At 43.7% G+C, this 14,050-nt stretch overlaps 1 protein-coding gene across 4 annotated transcripts; it reads right to left on the bottom strand.

Moving 5' to 3' along the window:
- Window positions 1–2,070: 2,070 nt before the first annotated feature.
- LOC125540484 (putative disease resistance RPP13-like protein 1) lies at window positions 2,071–7,727 on the bottom strand. Of its 4 annotated transcripts, XR_007297329.1 has the most exons (4): window positions 7,595–7,727; window positions 3,171–6,755; window positions 2,761–2,863; window positions 2,071–2,504 (listed from the first exon to the last, which is right to left on the bottom strand). XR_007297329.1 is itself a non-coding variant. In XM_048704098.1 (3 exons), exons 2-3 carry the CDS (start codon window positions 6,742–6,744, stop codon window positions 4,886–4,888), a joined length of 1,740 nt encoding a protein of 579 aa, XP_048560055.1. In that variant the 5' UTR covers window positions 6,745–6,755; window positions 7,595–7,727; the 3' UTR covers window positions 4,752–4,885. The 4 variants fall into 4 exon arrangements, 1 of the variants encoding a protein (XP_048560055.1); XR_007297328.1 differs by lacking the exon at window positions 2,071–2,504 and having other exon boundaries at window positions 2,563–2,863; XM_048704098.1 differs by lacking the exons at window positions 2,071–2,504; window positions 2,761–2,863 and having other exon boundaries at window positions 4,752–4,889; window positions 5,009–6,755.
- Window positions 7,728–14,050: the final 6,323 nt, after the last annotated feature.

Genomic DNA, 14,050 nt, shown 5'->3' with positions numbered 1-14,050 from the left:
TTCGGTGAAAACACCACATACCACACCCCGGACTTGACGCAATATGTTTTTGGTGTGCATGCATGACAAGTTCTCCGGACACCGTTCGGGTATGAGCGAAGGCCCCATGCATGCGTTTTGCGACTGATTTTTCTACAATTTGTGTGTCGATTATCGTCTCGTAATGTTAAAATGCATGTTTCCGTTTATTTTTTCAAGTTGCACGACTAACATCAAATTAAAAATAAGGATTTTTTCAGATAAACCATTCCGAGTTCATTCATAATTCAAAATATTTTACATAACCCTAAACATAACCGAGCACTGCTCTTACATAACTTAGACCGAAATTTAAATATAAACCCTAAAAGTAGACTACTCGTCGTCGCTGGCGCCGGTGAGGTCGACGACCGGCGCAATACTGCCGGCCTCTCCTTCGCCGCCGTCGCCGCCATCATCACCGCCGCCGTCGCCGTCGTCGTCGTCGCCGAAATCCCACCAGTTGTCTTCCCGCGCCTGCTGCTCCTGCACCGCCGCTATGGCCGCCAGCCGCTCTCGTTCCTCACGAGTCGCCGCCGCCGTCGCCTCCTCTGCCGACCGGGCCAGCACCGCAAGTAGCCCCGGCGTGTCGTCGGGGTCTCCGTCTTGCGCGAGGGCAGCTTACGCCGGCGGGATCTTGACCAGCGCCGGGGCAGGGGGCGCCTGTTGTGCCGGGGCAGTTGGGGCGGCTGGAGGTGGGCCGTGGCGGCGGCGACCACGGGAAGTGCCGACCTCGCCGGTAATGTCCCCGACGGGGAGGCCGGCCGCCGAGTCCCTGAACGCGTCGAGGACGACGTTGAAGTTCTTCCAGCGCCATAACCCACGGCGGGCCCTCCGGTTGTACCGTCCGCCAGGGAAGGCGCGGAGCTGCTCCCTCGTCGGCGGCGGTCCCATGGTGGGGATGCTGTCCGCCCCGATCCTCCATGGCCCCGGCACCTTGGCTGCCGGCGGCACCATCAGGCGGAACCGGGCTAGATCCTCCGTGTCGCCGATGGAGAGGCTCAGCGGCCAGACGCCGCCCAGCCACGCGCCCTCGTCGGAGTCGCTGGAAGACATTGCCGGTGAGGAAAGGGAGATGGGCGGGTGAGGAGAGGAAGAGAGATGGGCGGGTGAGGGAGATGGCACGGCGTGGAGAGGGCTGGCGCGGCCTTTTATAGACGGCGGGGGAGGGAGGTGGGCGGGCGAGCCGTCGGTGGCGCGCCACGAGGGAGAGGCGGGCGGCACGCTCGACAGCGGTGGCGTGTGAAGGCGCGGCAGCGGCGGCGTGTGAAGGCGCGGCAGGCGAGGCATCAGTGGCGTCGGGGCACGGCAGCAGTGGCGTGGGAAGGCGCGAGGACGGCAGGCGCGGCAGCCGATGCGTCGGTGGCGTCTGAAGGCAGGCGGGAGGTCGCCGCAGCGGCGGCAGCCGACCGGTCGCTCAACTGCCGGCCCGAGGCGGAAGGCTGGCGGCAGGCGCCCGGTCGCCGCATGGGCGGCAGTGGAGGGCGCGGACTACCAGGGCAGCAGGCGAGCGGCAGGAGATCAGCCGCGAGCAGTCAGCGCCTGCATGCATGCCGCAATTACTGCAAAAGCAGTTAATTGCACCGCGATACTGCCGTCCGCGCCACGTCCACACGTACGCCCCCACCGGTCAACGCCGACTTTTTAAAAAAAAACACGCCCTGCATCTGACATACTGGGCCCATGGATGCTAACTGATCGGCTCGGCTCGCGTCCTCACGGCTACCAAGCGGCTCGGCTCGTCCCGCAACTGCGTATACACAGGCGCGCGGGGTATCGGCGTGGACGCGCGGGGGTTACCTTTTTTACATAAGACGATCGTGCCCCTGGCAGCGAAGGGGTATGGGGGAATCTCAGCCCTTGATGTGTCTAAGGGGGGTGTACCGAAGCAGAAGTGTTAGGACAAATCGTCGAGAGAAAGGAGAAAGGAGAAACCAGCAAATGAAAAGAGCACAAGCAGAATCCACAGCAAATAAAGGTAAGCACAGAAACTGCAGAAGTAGGGGGAAATCATGAGCATGCAGATGCAGGTGTTGTGCTCATGCATGACAGGTTAACATATTTCAGAGTTAAGATGCAACAAAACACACAAAAATGCAGACAGGTACAACATGGCTTAGAGATATGGTGGACTAGACTCCTAGGCCCTAGCAGACTTGGATATGGAAACCTGATAGTTAATCATGTCTAATCTCTTGTGCCCCATACCTGGCACGCCAGTGGTAACAACAAGTTGACCCACATAATGAACTCTCTGTCGTTTCATAAGTTACAACAAGTTTACTCCAATTGTGCAAACTGCAAACTGATACTGTAGTAAGCAGCAGGAATATGGATTGCAGAGGAATTATATATTGATGGATCTTTTTCAGAACAAAAGAAGTGGGCACAGATAAGGATAGAGCTGCCGAGACGAATGCATGACGTCTTGCTGTCCCCAGGCCTTCCACCTTCCATGTAATGCAGCTACCGGATATATATAATCCCTTGAAGAACAAAACATGGTCAGTAGAGAAAATTTGGCAACAGAAAAATACACAAGGGTTAAAAATCATGCACACGCGGATGTTGAGGCATGGCAGGTAATCATGCTCCAGAGTTAATATGCACCAAAACACACAAACACATATAGGTACAACATGTCTTAAGAGACCCACGGTGACTCTGCATCGTTTATTACAAGTTAATTATCAGCGCAAATATCGATCGCGATAGTAGAATCAAGGGGAGAATCAGCTGCACCAAGTAAGTAGTGCAGCACCAAGTCTCGCCATCCCCGGGTCTTCCAACTTCCAAGCAATGCAGCCATGGGTTCGAGCTCGCTTGTCATTTAGTAGCACTCATCCTTCAAGAAAAACAACACATGGTCGGTAAAGCAAATTTGGGAAAAAAAATATAGTGTTCGACTAAACCCACGCAGCACAGCAACACTCTTAATTACATCTAGCGAGTTTCCTCAAAATGTCACTTGTGTTGAATTGGAACTAACAAGCAGAAACAAGACATACAATACACGAAAGGTGTCATCAACAAGCAAGTCCAGCATGATTTAAGTTGGATTTTTACTGCATAATACATACTCTACCTTTTTTTCTCAGTATGCCATGAATTTGGAACACATGCGGAGTAAAAGCTGAGCGGGCAACACGTACCTTTGCTGCACCTTCTCAGGATCCCTGATATTCCCTTTAAATTTGGACACCCACATATCCACACTGACTGTATTTTCTCAACTGCCTTTGCTCCACCGATTGAAACTAGGTCTGGACAATCCCGAATCTCCAACAACTCAAGTGATGTAAGATCACAGCGCCAAATGTCGCCTGGAATGCATCTTATACCCTGGCATCCCTTCATTGTCAGTGAGACGAGGGACGTTAGATTATTAAGGCAGCTGGGAACAGATGAAGACATATCCCCACAATATTGTAAGCTGAGCCTTTGCAGAGACGATGGCAACACCAATCTCCTTTGCCAGTTGAGGCTTCTGCAGTTGTCAATCCGCAGATCTTTCAGATAAGGAAAACTCCCAAAGCTTTCACCTGGCAGGGACAGTAACTCCCCACAAAAACAGATTGCAATTTCCTCAATAGCAGGTAGATATTCTTGTGTTAGGAGGTCATCAAGGGTTGACAATTCATCACAATGTGAAATACTTAGGACACTAAGGGATGAGAATGCTCTAATGCTGCCAGTGCCGGTACAAAGGGAAAGGTTAGTGGAGCCTCCAATAGATGTAAGAGAGCGGCACAGAATGTGCAACTCCCGTAGAGCTGGAAGACTCCACATCTGTAGTTGGATGGACATGACAAACTCACTTGATAGATGAAAGTGGGTGAGGGAGCGGCACTCGATGCTGTAAAAGAGAGCAGAATCAGACAGTCTGAGCTTCTTAAGGGATGGCGATACCAATCTTCAGGAGCAGATTTTTGGACAAGAGGTCATGCTCAGTTCTTCAAGAAAATGAAAATCCCCAAACATTTCTGTTGGTATTGATTCTAACCTCTTGCAACCTCCAATTGTTATTCTCTTCATGGCTGGTACATACTTTGGTAGTAGAAAATGGTCGAGAGTTGATAAATTTCGGCACCCATAAATGGCTACATCTGTCAGGGACAGGAACATACCAACACTATCATTATTGTTGTGAACTAGCACTGCAGGTATCAGATTTAAGCCTATAATCTGTGAGATCATGCACAATGATATGCTCTTGAGTCCAACACAGTCTCTAAAAGTAAGTGATTCTAAGCTTGGTATGTTTTGCTGCCGAAACCAGCTTGGGAGCGAGACACCAGCATAATTCTGGAGGAACAGAGACTTGAGACTGATAGGAGGTTGCAGAGATTGAAGCACTTCTATCTCATTGTCCTGGATGATTTGAGACTGATGAAGCATGTCTATCTCATTGTCCTGCATGAACTGAGACTCGGGATAGCCTGAAAACCATGACGAAATTGGTAACCCATCTGATTTAAATTTCAGTTTCAACTCGTCAAGGTCTTTCTTATTCTTCAGTTTTGATTCTGCTGCATCATCCTTAGTTAGCATGCCAACATGAGTGATCTCCAAGCCATGAAATTGGTTCAGATTCTTCATTAACCTAACTATTCTTTGCCCCTGCCCATCTGCTGCATTAACACGCATACGGCACCCAGGATAATATGGCAATCCATCCGATTCAAATTTCTGTAAGTTGATCAACTTACCAAAGTCACTAGGCAGTCTTTCTAGCTTGCATTTCTTGGCATAGAAAATCTGCAGATTATATAGCCATCGGAAAGTTGAAGGAATCCTCTTCAAAGCACAATCTCTGGAGATTTCAAGGTACCGAAGATGCTTCAAGTTGCCAATACTATCTGGTAACTCATCTGTGGAGGCACAAGAAATGACACGCATACGCAAAAGTTTAGTACACCAGTGGCCCATTACTAATCCTGCTTCTTTCCCTAAACTCTTCTTGCAAATTAGGGTACGTAACTTTGTGTACCTGCACAGTCTCAACAAGTTGGAACCATCAAAGTCACTGCTAGGGAGTACGTACAGATGACGAACATCCTGTGGGACTTTATCAAAGCAACTATCATTTCTTAAGATGCAGCAGTCGTGCTCTGAAACTTTTTGTGCCAGGTCATGCAATAGGTCAGGGATTACGTATCCACCGGGAACCATTTGAAAGAAGGACCGTGTTACAAGGTCTTGAAAATACTGACAGCCAATATCTTGAATTGGAACACCCCCTTGAGATTCCACAAAGCCTTCCGCTACCCAAACTTCAGCTATGCGTGCCTTCTGGAATTTGTAATCTTTGGGGTACACAGAACAGAATGCGAAGCATCGCTTCAAATAGAATGGTAAATGCATGTAGCTCAACTGAAGGGCCGGAAAAATGTCGGCCTCCTCTTGTCTCAACTCCCACAGTTCACTCTCAAGTATAGAATTCCAATGGGATGCTTGAAGGTCCCTGCTTAACATGCGTCCCAAAGTTTTGGCGGCCAAAGGAGAACCCTTCAATTTAGGAAGTATACTTCTACCGATGCGCTCTAACTCAGGATCAATCTCAGACCTCCCATCTCCAAACACGCACAATTTGAAAAAATTCCAAAAGACATCACCTTTTAGACCATCTAAGATAATGGGCCCCATTGTCCGCACCCCCTCAGTAACCTCTGAACATCTAGTAGTGACCAAAATCATGCTTCCCCCTCGGACATTCCTAAAAGGTGCACAAAACCTCTTCCAACACTGCCCGTTTTCCTTCAAGGCATCATCCCGCATATCATCAAGGAAGACCAATAACCTTTTATTGCTCACATGCTTAGAAAGGTCACGCTGAAGAGAATCCAAATCATCAGTTGTTGTCTCCTCCCCAGTACAGAGTTGTATGGCCTTTTTAGTTAACCTCTTCACATCAAAGCCATCTGAGACATGAATCCAAATGATCCGAGGCTTCCCTGTTTGATTGAACCATATACGTCGGGCCAAAGTAGTCTTTCCAACACCACCAGCTCCTTGTATTACCAAAACAGGAAGGCTCGATATTCTTCTTAATCCGTTACTGAATTGGTTGTTTGCTGATGCGCTTGTTGATGCATTGGCCAAACTCGTTGGTCTCTTGCATTTTGAATTTGTGGAAAATCCCATCACCTGCGCTAGCTCCTTGTAATAACAAAAAAATAGGCCTTCATATGGCAAAGAGCCGGTCTTTGGCTTGACTAATCTGTCAACCTGTTCTGTAGCTTCAGCAAGCCCAGCGATCTCCAGCTGACTCGAAAGATTCCTCAACCTTGATTGGACATGACTCAGCTTGCCGAAGCTGCTGCCTTGGACGACATCATCGATGAACTCGACGAGAGGAGGAGATTGGGTTGCATTGCCCTCAACTTGCGCCTTCACTTCGTACCATTTGGCCTCATCAAGAAGGTCCTCGACCTCATAGACTGTATCCTTGAGTACTGGAAGGAGCTTTTCCACACGGGTGTCATGGCTTCTCCGCTCTGCTCGGTCAATGAGGTCATACATTGCAGGAAGAGCATCCCTGAGACGTTGTAGGCCACCCTGTAAGCGCGACACATGCTCCTGGAGAATTTCCTGCTGTGAGCCACTCAAGCCGGAGTGCAGAGATGGAATGGCAGATCTGGCCCACTGGAACAAGTTGACGCAATCATCGACATCACTAATTATCCCAGTGGCAGATAGGCTCATGGTGGACTGGATGTTTGACATGTGTTGTCGTCCTGCGAGCAAGCAAATTAGCAGTGGACGCAATTATATATAGGCGCAGCCAGCTAGCAATAATTATGTTATGGAAGCAAATTGTGCAGTCTATGCATACAACAAGTCATTAACTGAGCAAACTGTTTTCTGTATTTGCCCAGCAGATATGTTGTTTCCATGGCAGATATGTTGCCGTGGAACCGGATACATCGATCGGCTGCAAAGTTAATTAGAGGAAGACAAGGAATGGGCATCAGGTGCAAACAAAGCTGTGAATTCATTCCAATATGTCTCTGCAGTTAATTACTAACAGAGATATGTGTTTTTATTCTAGTACCAAATAACAAAGATGTGTATGAAATTGAAGCAACTTTTGGGGAAACAGTAACATCCACATCCACATCCAAATCCAATCATCCCTGGTTGATGTGAGTGTGAGATAATCCATACACGTATTTCTGGTATTATTATTAGTATTTGTGTAGTTTTTCCCTTGTGCTATACAGTTAAATTAATTAGTGTAGTAGGTAAAACTGCTGCTTCTTTGGTCCATTCTTCAGGTAAGCTTCTAGATAAGATAAATAAAAATAAAGAAGTAATAGTGGGTTGGATTTCAATCCAAAGCGAAAACACCAGTCGCCATCTTTTTTTCTTTCTTTCTTTCTTTTATGGAGGGTGCAAATGGTAAACTAATCGAAAGCTTTGTTTAAAGGCTCTAGAGTCTAGAGAAACTTAATAAGTAAAGTAAAAATTGTGTATTGCAAGCGGAAAATCAAGGACGCGGATGCGGTGAAAGAAAGAAAGAAAGAAATCAATCCAGGCAAAGGGTGGAAGGAGGAAGGGAGGGAGGGGCGCTCACCCTGGCCTAGATCTCCGCCGGTACGAGTCTTGCCGCCGGCGAGCGCCGTCAGGTCAGGTCAGACGCGCACCCCTGGGCGGGGGGAGAGAGGCGGCCGCGGCCGCCGACGAGTGCCGTCAGGGCGGAGTGGATGGGTGGAAAATCGGTGGATCAGTGGATGGTAGGTATTTTGTTCAGTAATGACGGGTTTCAGGTTTGGGTACTGCTGAAAATGGGTTCGAACACACAAAACATGCCAGGTTTTTTATTTTACCCAAAAACAGCTTCAAGGGTTAGAAAAACGTGGATGACATTTTTTAAGATGGCATTTTCTATTATTAAGAGTTGTCATTTTTATATTAATAGATATCTTTTATCATTGAGAGAAGGCATTTTTATTATCAAGAGATGACATTTTTCTTATAAAATATTGCATTTTTTGTTATTAAGAGATGGCATTTTGTTTTGGACTGTGCTAACCACCAGTCGACTGGTGGTTAGCAACAGATCCGCACGACTCCCGCTACAGCGATTTTTCCATTCCTTGTGATTCTCCCCGTATCGCAGCCTTTTTACGTAATTTTTTTAAAAGAACGCGCACCGGAGTCGAACACAAGACCTCTGGCGTCCATCCCCAGCTCAACAACCACCTGAGCTAACCCCTCATTGCAATTAAGTCATGCGTTAGTTTACATTTCACTACCATCTATAACGTCAGACAAGTTTCAAAAATATCTGACTCCTTATAGAATTTGAGTACATATTTGAAAGAGAAATTCACCTCACAACTAAATTGAACGGTCAGACCAAATCAAATAATAAACTAACCAATTTTTGGACATTTGTTTACTATGTATAATAGTACAGGAAACATGCTTTTCCAGTTTTTTTCTTGGATTTCTGTACTGGACAATTTTCGCGAACGGATATATGGTGTCTCCATGACCCTCATGTTATACTAGTTACCTAGAACTTATCGAGGGGATGTTTCTACACTTATTTTAACTGAAACAAAAGTTATCGGGGTGTTCATATGTAAGTTATCAGATATGTGAGGTGTAAATTATCCTGCTATTTACACAAGAGTTATCGGGGTACATTTTTAATTAAAAAAAATCCCCGATTCAAAATTATCAGGGGGCTTGTGCATAAGTTATCAGGTCTGTAATGCGTAAACAAAACCATGCTTTTTATACAAAACTTGTCGGGATATATTTTCAACAACTTCTTTCCGAGGGTCAAAAAGGTTACCATGGTATTCGTACATGAGTTATCGGCTCCGCGTTATGTAATTTACCGTGCTATTTACACATATGTTACTGAGGATATCTTTTCAATGATTTTTTCTCCGGTTCAAAGTTATCATGTTGTTTGTACCTAATTTAGCAGGTCTATAGTTTGTAACTTACCACGCTATTTACCATGCATGCCTTTTTTTGACTACAAACTTATGCTCATAAATGTATTTATTAGGCCTAATTTTTCACACGAAATAACAAATCGGAGTGTGCTAATGTCCAAACGGTCGGATTTTACGAACAGATCCGAACGAGTGCAAACATAATAGAAGGACCAGCGACTAGCAAAGCAAAGTGTGCATGAAACACCCATATCCAGTTGATTTGAGTGTGCACGCATGCATGTGAGACAAAAAAGATGATGTCAGTAAAGATTTCAACAAAATTCTAATTTTAAAATGTTTTGTAGCTCAAACTGTTGCTCCGGTTAAAAAAATGTTTTCACATAAAAGATTCATCGCGACAAGACCTTCAAAACTAGATCTCATATTAATATGTTTCGACGACTTTTTTTGGGAGTAAAGAGTTATCACCCCTAGACTACATAAGTTATCACGCGTGTGATCCATAAGTTATCATGTTGTTTACGTACAAATTATCAGGACATAAAAAATGGTTGTTTCAACCTTCTCTCCACGTACACATGCATGTTTACACTAGAGGACAAAAAATATGATATCATCTTAGATTATCCTTATTTGAAAAGTTCAAAATGTTTTATAGGTCAAACCATTTGTCCGAATGAAAATCGCTTTCCAATAAAAACGTCCCGACAACGCCTTCGAAACTAGATTCCATGTTGGATGACTTTTTTTTAGGGGGGGGGGCGGGGGGGGGAGGGGTCAATAGTAACCACGACTGGGCTAAGTAAGTTATCTGTTGTGATGTGCACAAGTTACCATTCTAATTAGGCAGAAGTTACCAGGTATATGTTTTTCAACACATTTTTTGTTCAGGTTAAAAAAGTTACTATGCTGTTGGTACGTGAGTTATCAGCTCTGTTGTGCGTATATTACCATGCTATTTATACAAAAAAGTATCGAGGTATGCTTAAAAATTATATTATTTTAAGGTCAAAAGTTACCGTGGTGTTCGTACATGAGTTATCGACTCTGTTGTCATATATTATCATGCTACTTACAGACAAGTTATCTGGATATGTTTTTCAGCATCATTTTTCCTGTTTAAAAAGTAATCATGTGTGTTATATGTGAGTTATCAGCTCTACTGTGTGTATATTATCATGCTAATTACACACAAGTTATCGGGATATATTTTTCAAAACTTTAATCCCGTTCAAAATGTTACAGTGGTGTTTGTATATGAGTTATCAGCTATTATGTCTATATTACCATGATATTTACATAAAAATTACCGGGTATGTTTCAACAATTTTCATCTAGAGGTGAAAAGCTGTCGTGGTATTTGCGCATGAGTTATCAGATCGGATATGCGTATATTACCATGTTATTTACATCAAAGTTATCAGGGTATATTTTTAAACAACTTTTATCATGAGGATGAAAAGTTACCGTGATGTTTGTACTTGAGTTATCAGCTCTGATGTGCGTATATTATCATGTTATTTATAATGAAGTTACCGCGGTGTTTATACGTGAGTTATCAACTTTTATCCTAGCCATTTTTCACGGGCGGCCCACAAGCACGTATGCTTGGCACGTAATAGGCGCGGCCCGACACACGACTAAACGGGTCGTGCCTGCCTGTTGCATGCTGTGCGCCGTGCTCTTCCTCCGAGGTGAGGACCAACGTTTGTAGATAAAATCATGAAGGTAAAAAATGTCATATGTTACCGTATATTGCAACGGCAAGGCCATGGGCTAATTACCATGCTTAAAGTTTAGGTGATTTATGTAACAGATGGCAGGTTTACCTCAAGTTGCATTGGCTTAGTTGGTTATTGGCTTTCTTAGCATCGTAGGGGACGTGGGTTCGAATCCCATTCCAGATATTATTTTTTCTTCCGCCTAAACAACAGTAGCTCAATTTGTGGGCGGGTCCACCTTAAATGCAGCAGTGGTTGACGTGCGGTCGGGCGGGAGAGAAAAATCGGATCTTAACTGCAGTACAGGTCAACGTGCGAGCAGGAGAGAAAATCGGGATCCAATCTGCGGGCGACCAGATTCGGCGGAAAAAAAAGGAAGGGACCATGCGGCGCAGGATGAGGATCTGACGGCGCGCGAGTCGTTCGGATCTGATGCAAAAATCCGGACGACTGGATTTTAGCTTTTCCTTTTTGTTTTTATGACAAATTTTGTTTATTTAGAGATAGCATTTTTTTCTTTAATTTGTGTTCACATGGCAACTCAAATTGTAGGACCACGGCAAGTTTAAATATATGTTTTAACATCCATGGTTAATTTCTGATATCAGAGGGCGACATTTTCATAAATTCAGAGCATGACTTTTTCAAAAAGTTTAGGTTCTCTATGTGTTTTTATAAGAAAATGGTTTTTTCTGGGGTTGATGGTGTTTTTTAATATGAAAAAGCTAACCGGCCTTTTTTGGGTCAGCACTTGGGGGTGAGATGCGAGTGCGCCACTTGACGCGCTCTCAGCTAACGTCACGTGTCGCACTTTAGATGCTCTTTTCAGATTTGTTTTTTTATTCTTTTCACACGCGTTTTTAACTTTTTAAACGATTTTTCAGTTTTGTATGACTTTTTGGTTTTTTACCGGTCTTTTTTAGCTTTTGGACAAAAAACATTGCGCAAAAACAAACTTTTTTTCTTTCGCGAGAGGCACGATTGTGCTTTCGCGAGAAGCACGGCCGTGCCTCTTGGAAAAGAAAAAAAATGTATTTTTATTTTTTTATTCCGCCAGAGGCACAGTTTTGCTTCTGTGACAGGCACGACCATGCCTCTCAGGAACGGTAAAAAAAATGCGTTTTTTGTTTTTTTTCTTTCGCAAGAGGCACGGTTGTGATTTCGCGAGAGGCACGACCGTGCTTCTCAGAAATTTTAAAAAACATTTTTTTTTCTTCCGCGAGAGGCACGGTTTTGCTTCCGCTTGAGACACGGTTGTGCTTTCGCGAGAGGCACGGCCGCGCCTCTCGGAAATGAAAAAACATATTTTTTTTTTATTTTTTTGCTCCCGCGAGAGGCACGGTTTTGCTTCCGCGAGAGCTACGGTTGTGCTTTCACGGGAGGCACGGCCATGCCTCTCGGAAACAAAAAAAGCCGTGTTTTCTATTTTTTACCTTTCCATGTGAGGCATGATTTTGCTTCTATGAGAGGCATGATTGTGCTTTAGCGAGAGGCACGGCCATGCCTCATTCGAAAAAGGGAAAAAACGTGCTCCTGGTTTGGTTCTCCCGTTCGATTTTTTCATGAAAAAAAAGTTCGTCAAAACCTATCAACATGGGATCTAGTAGATCTCGACGCGAGGAAACCAATGGTAAAAACGGTTCAAGATTTAGACGCACGGTTTAAGAAGTAAAACATTTTGAATAAAGTGATGTACGATTAAAGAGAAAACTCTCAATTTGCGATAAGTGACGCGCACGCAGTGCGTGCCATTTGTCCAACCTGAGAAGGTGAAAATGATATTTGAAAGAAGTACTCCATAATTAGTAATTTCGGGGTGCTCCCAAGCGCATGGCCAGATATTAGGTGTCCATCAACATATAAAAAAAGCAAACCATTAAAACATAAAAAAACATACCTTTCCCGAGTGAGCCTCATAAGCTTTTTCATGAGGTTTGAGCTCAGTTTGAGTGTTCAAACAATTCAAAAGTTGTTTGAATTGAATGAAAGCAAAATATTTAGGCTAATAAAAACAGAAATAATAAAAAGAAAAGAGGAAAACAACAGCCCATGCTTGTTGGGCTAAGCCCAGCCCACTAGCGTGGCATCTCCTGGAAACACCTTCGTGCCATGGCCTGCCGCGCCCATATGTCCCGCATTAAGCGAGACGGTGGAAACCCTCACTGATGGGTGGCGCTAGTTGGGCCGCCTAGGCGCGCAGGAATAACATCCTCATTTTTGTTTTGTTTTTTTCCATGTTTTTTGCTTTATTATTCTTACTTTTGTTTATACTTCTATATATTCAAAATAAATATATAAGGAAAAAACCATTCTACATTAAACATTTGAAAAATGTTGATCAAGCATTTGAAAAATGGTAAATATGTATAGGAAAAATGTTTATCATGTATACGAATAATGTGTACAAAATAAAATGTGTATAAAACAATTTGATCATGTATTTAAAAAATTCAGCCAAGAATTTGAAAAATTGTTGAACAAATGTTTGCAAAATGTTGAACAAGTGTTTGCAAAATATTAGTCAAGCATATGGAAAAATCTAAATGTGTATAGAAAAAATGTGGAACATGTATTAAAAAATGATGAAAAAATTGATCATCTATATAAAAATGTTAATCAGGCATTTGAATAATGTTGAACAAGTATATACAAAATGTTAAATGTGTAAAGAAACAATGTTAACCATGTATTAAAAAATGGTGGAATTTTTTTATCATATATATAAAAATGTTAATCAAGCATTTACAAAATGTTAAATGTGTTCAGAAAAAATGTTGAATATGTGTTAAAAAAACGATAATATTGCATTTAAAAAATGTTAACCAACATTCGAAAAATGTTAAATGTGCATAGAAAAAATGTATTAAAATTTTATTCTTATATTCGTGTGACCCGATCGTTGGGATTTTATGCCACTGCCTATTTATATCTGAGATGCATTGCACATTTCAGGCCAGCCATCCCCAACTCAACACAGCTCTAGCTATGGCTTCTTCCTCTTCCTCGGTGCGAACCAGGGCAAGGCAGCAGCAGTGTAGCACCTGCCGCTATTCTTGTGCCCAGATTGCGATGAAGTTTGTGTCGAGACCAACATCAATCGATTCCGTAGGTACAAATGAAAGGGTTTTTGTTGCTGAACTTGCATACATCAAACATCGGACTACGCACATGAAGATATAACCAAGAAACAACAACAGTAGAATCCCAATCGCTGATACGGTTAAATCGCACTCTTGAACACAGCACCATGACAAAGTCAATGCATTACATGATTTTTTTAAACAAGTGATGCACAATAGCGACACAGACATAGAAACAAGCTCACAACTACGCAAGCACAAGCAGTTCTGAAAATCTTTGCATTTGACAAACAGCTGATTATTCAGCTAGCAA

The sequence above is a fragment of the Triticum urartu genome, chromosome 2 (genome assembly GCF_003073215.2).
Source record: "Triticum urartu cultivar G1812 chromosome 2, Tu2.1, whole genome shotgun sequence".
NCBI lineage: Eukaryota > Viridiplantae > Streptophyta > Magnoliopsida > Poales > Poaceae > Triticum > Triticum urartu.
Note: the sequence above shows the minus strand (reverse complement) of the source record. Positions and strands in the feature narration are given on the sequence as shown.

What these genes read in the sequence shown, in the direction of transcription:
- LOC125540484 (XM_048704098.1), bottom strand. Translation starts at nt 6,744, where the DNA reads ATGTCAAACATCCAGTCCACCATGAGCCTATCTGCCACTGGGATAATT.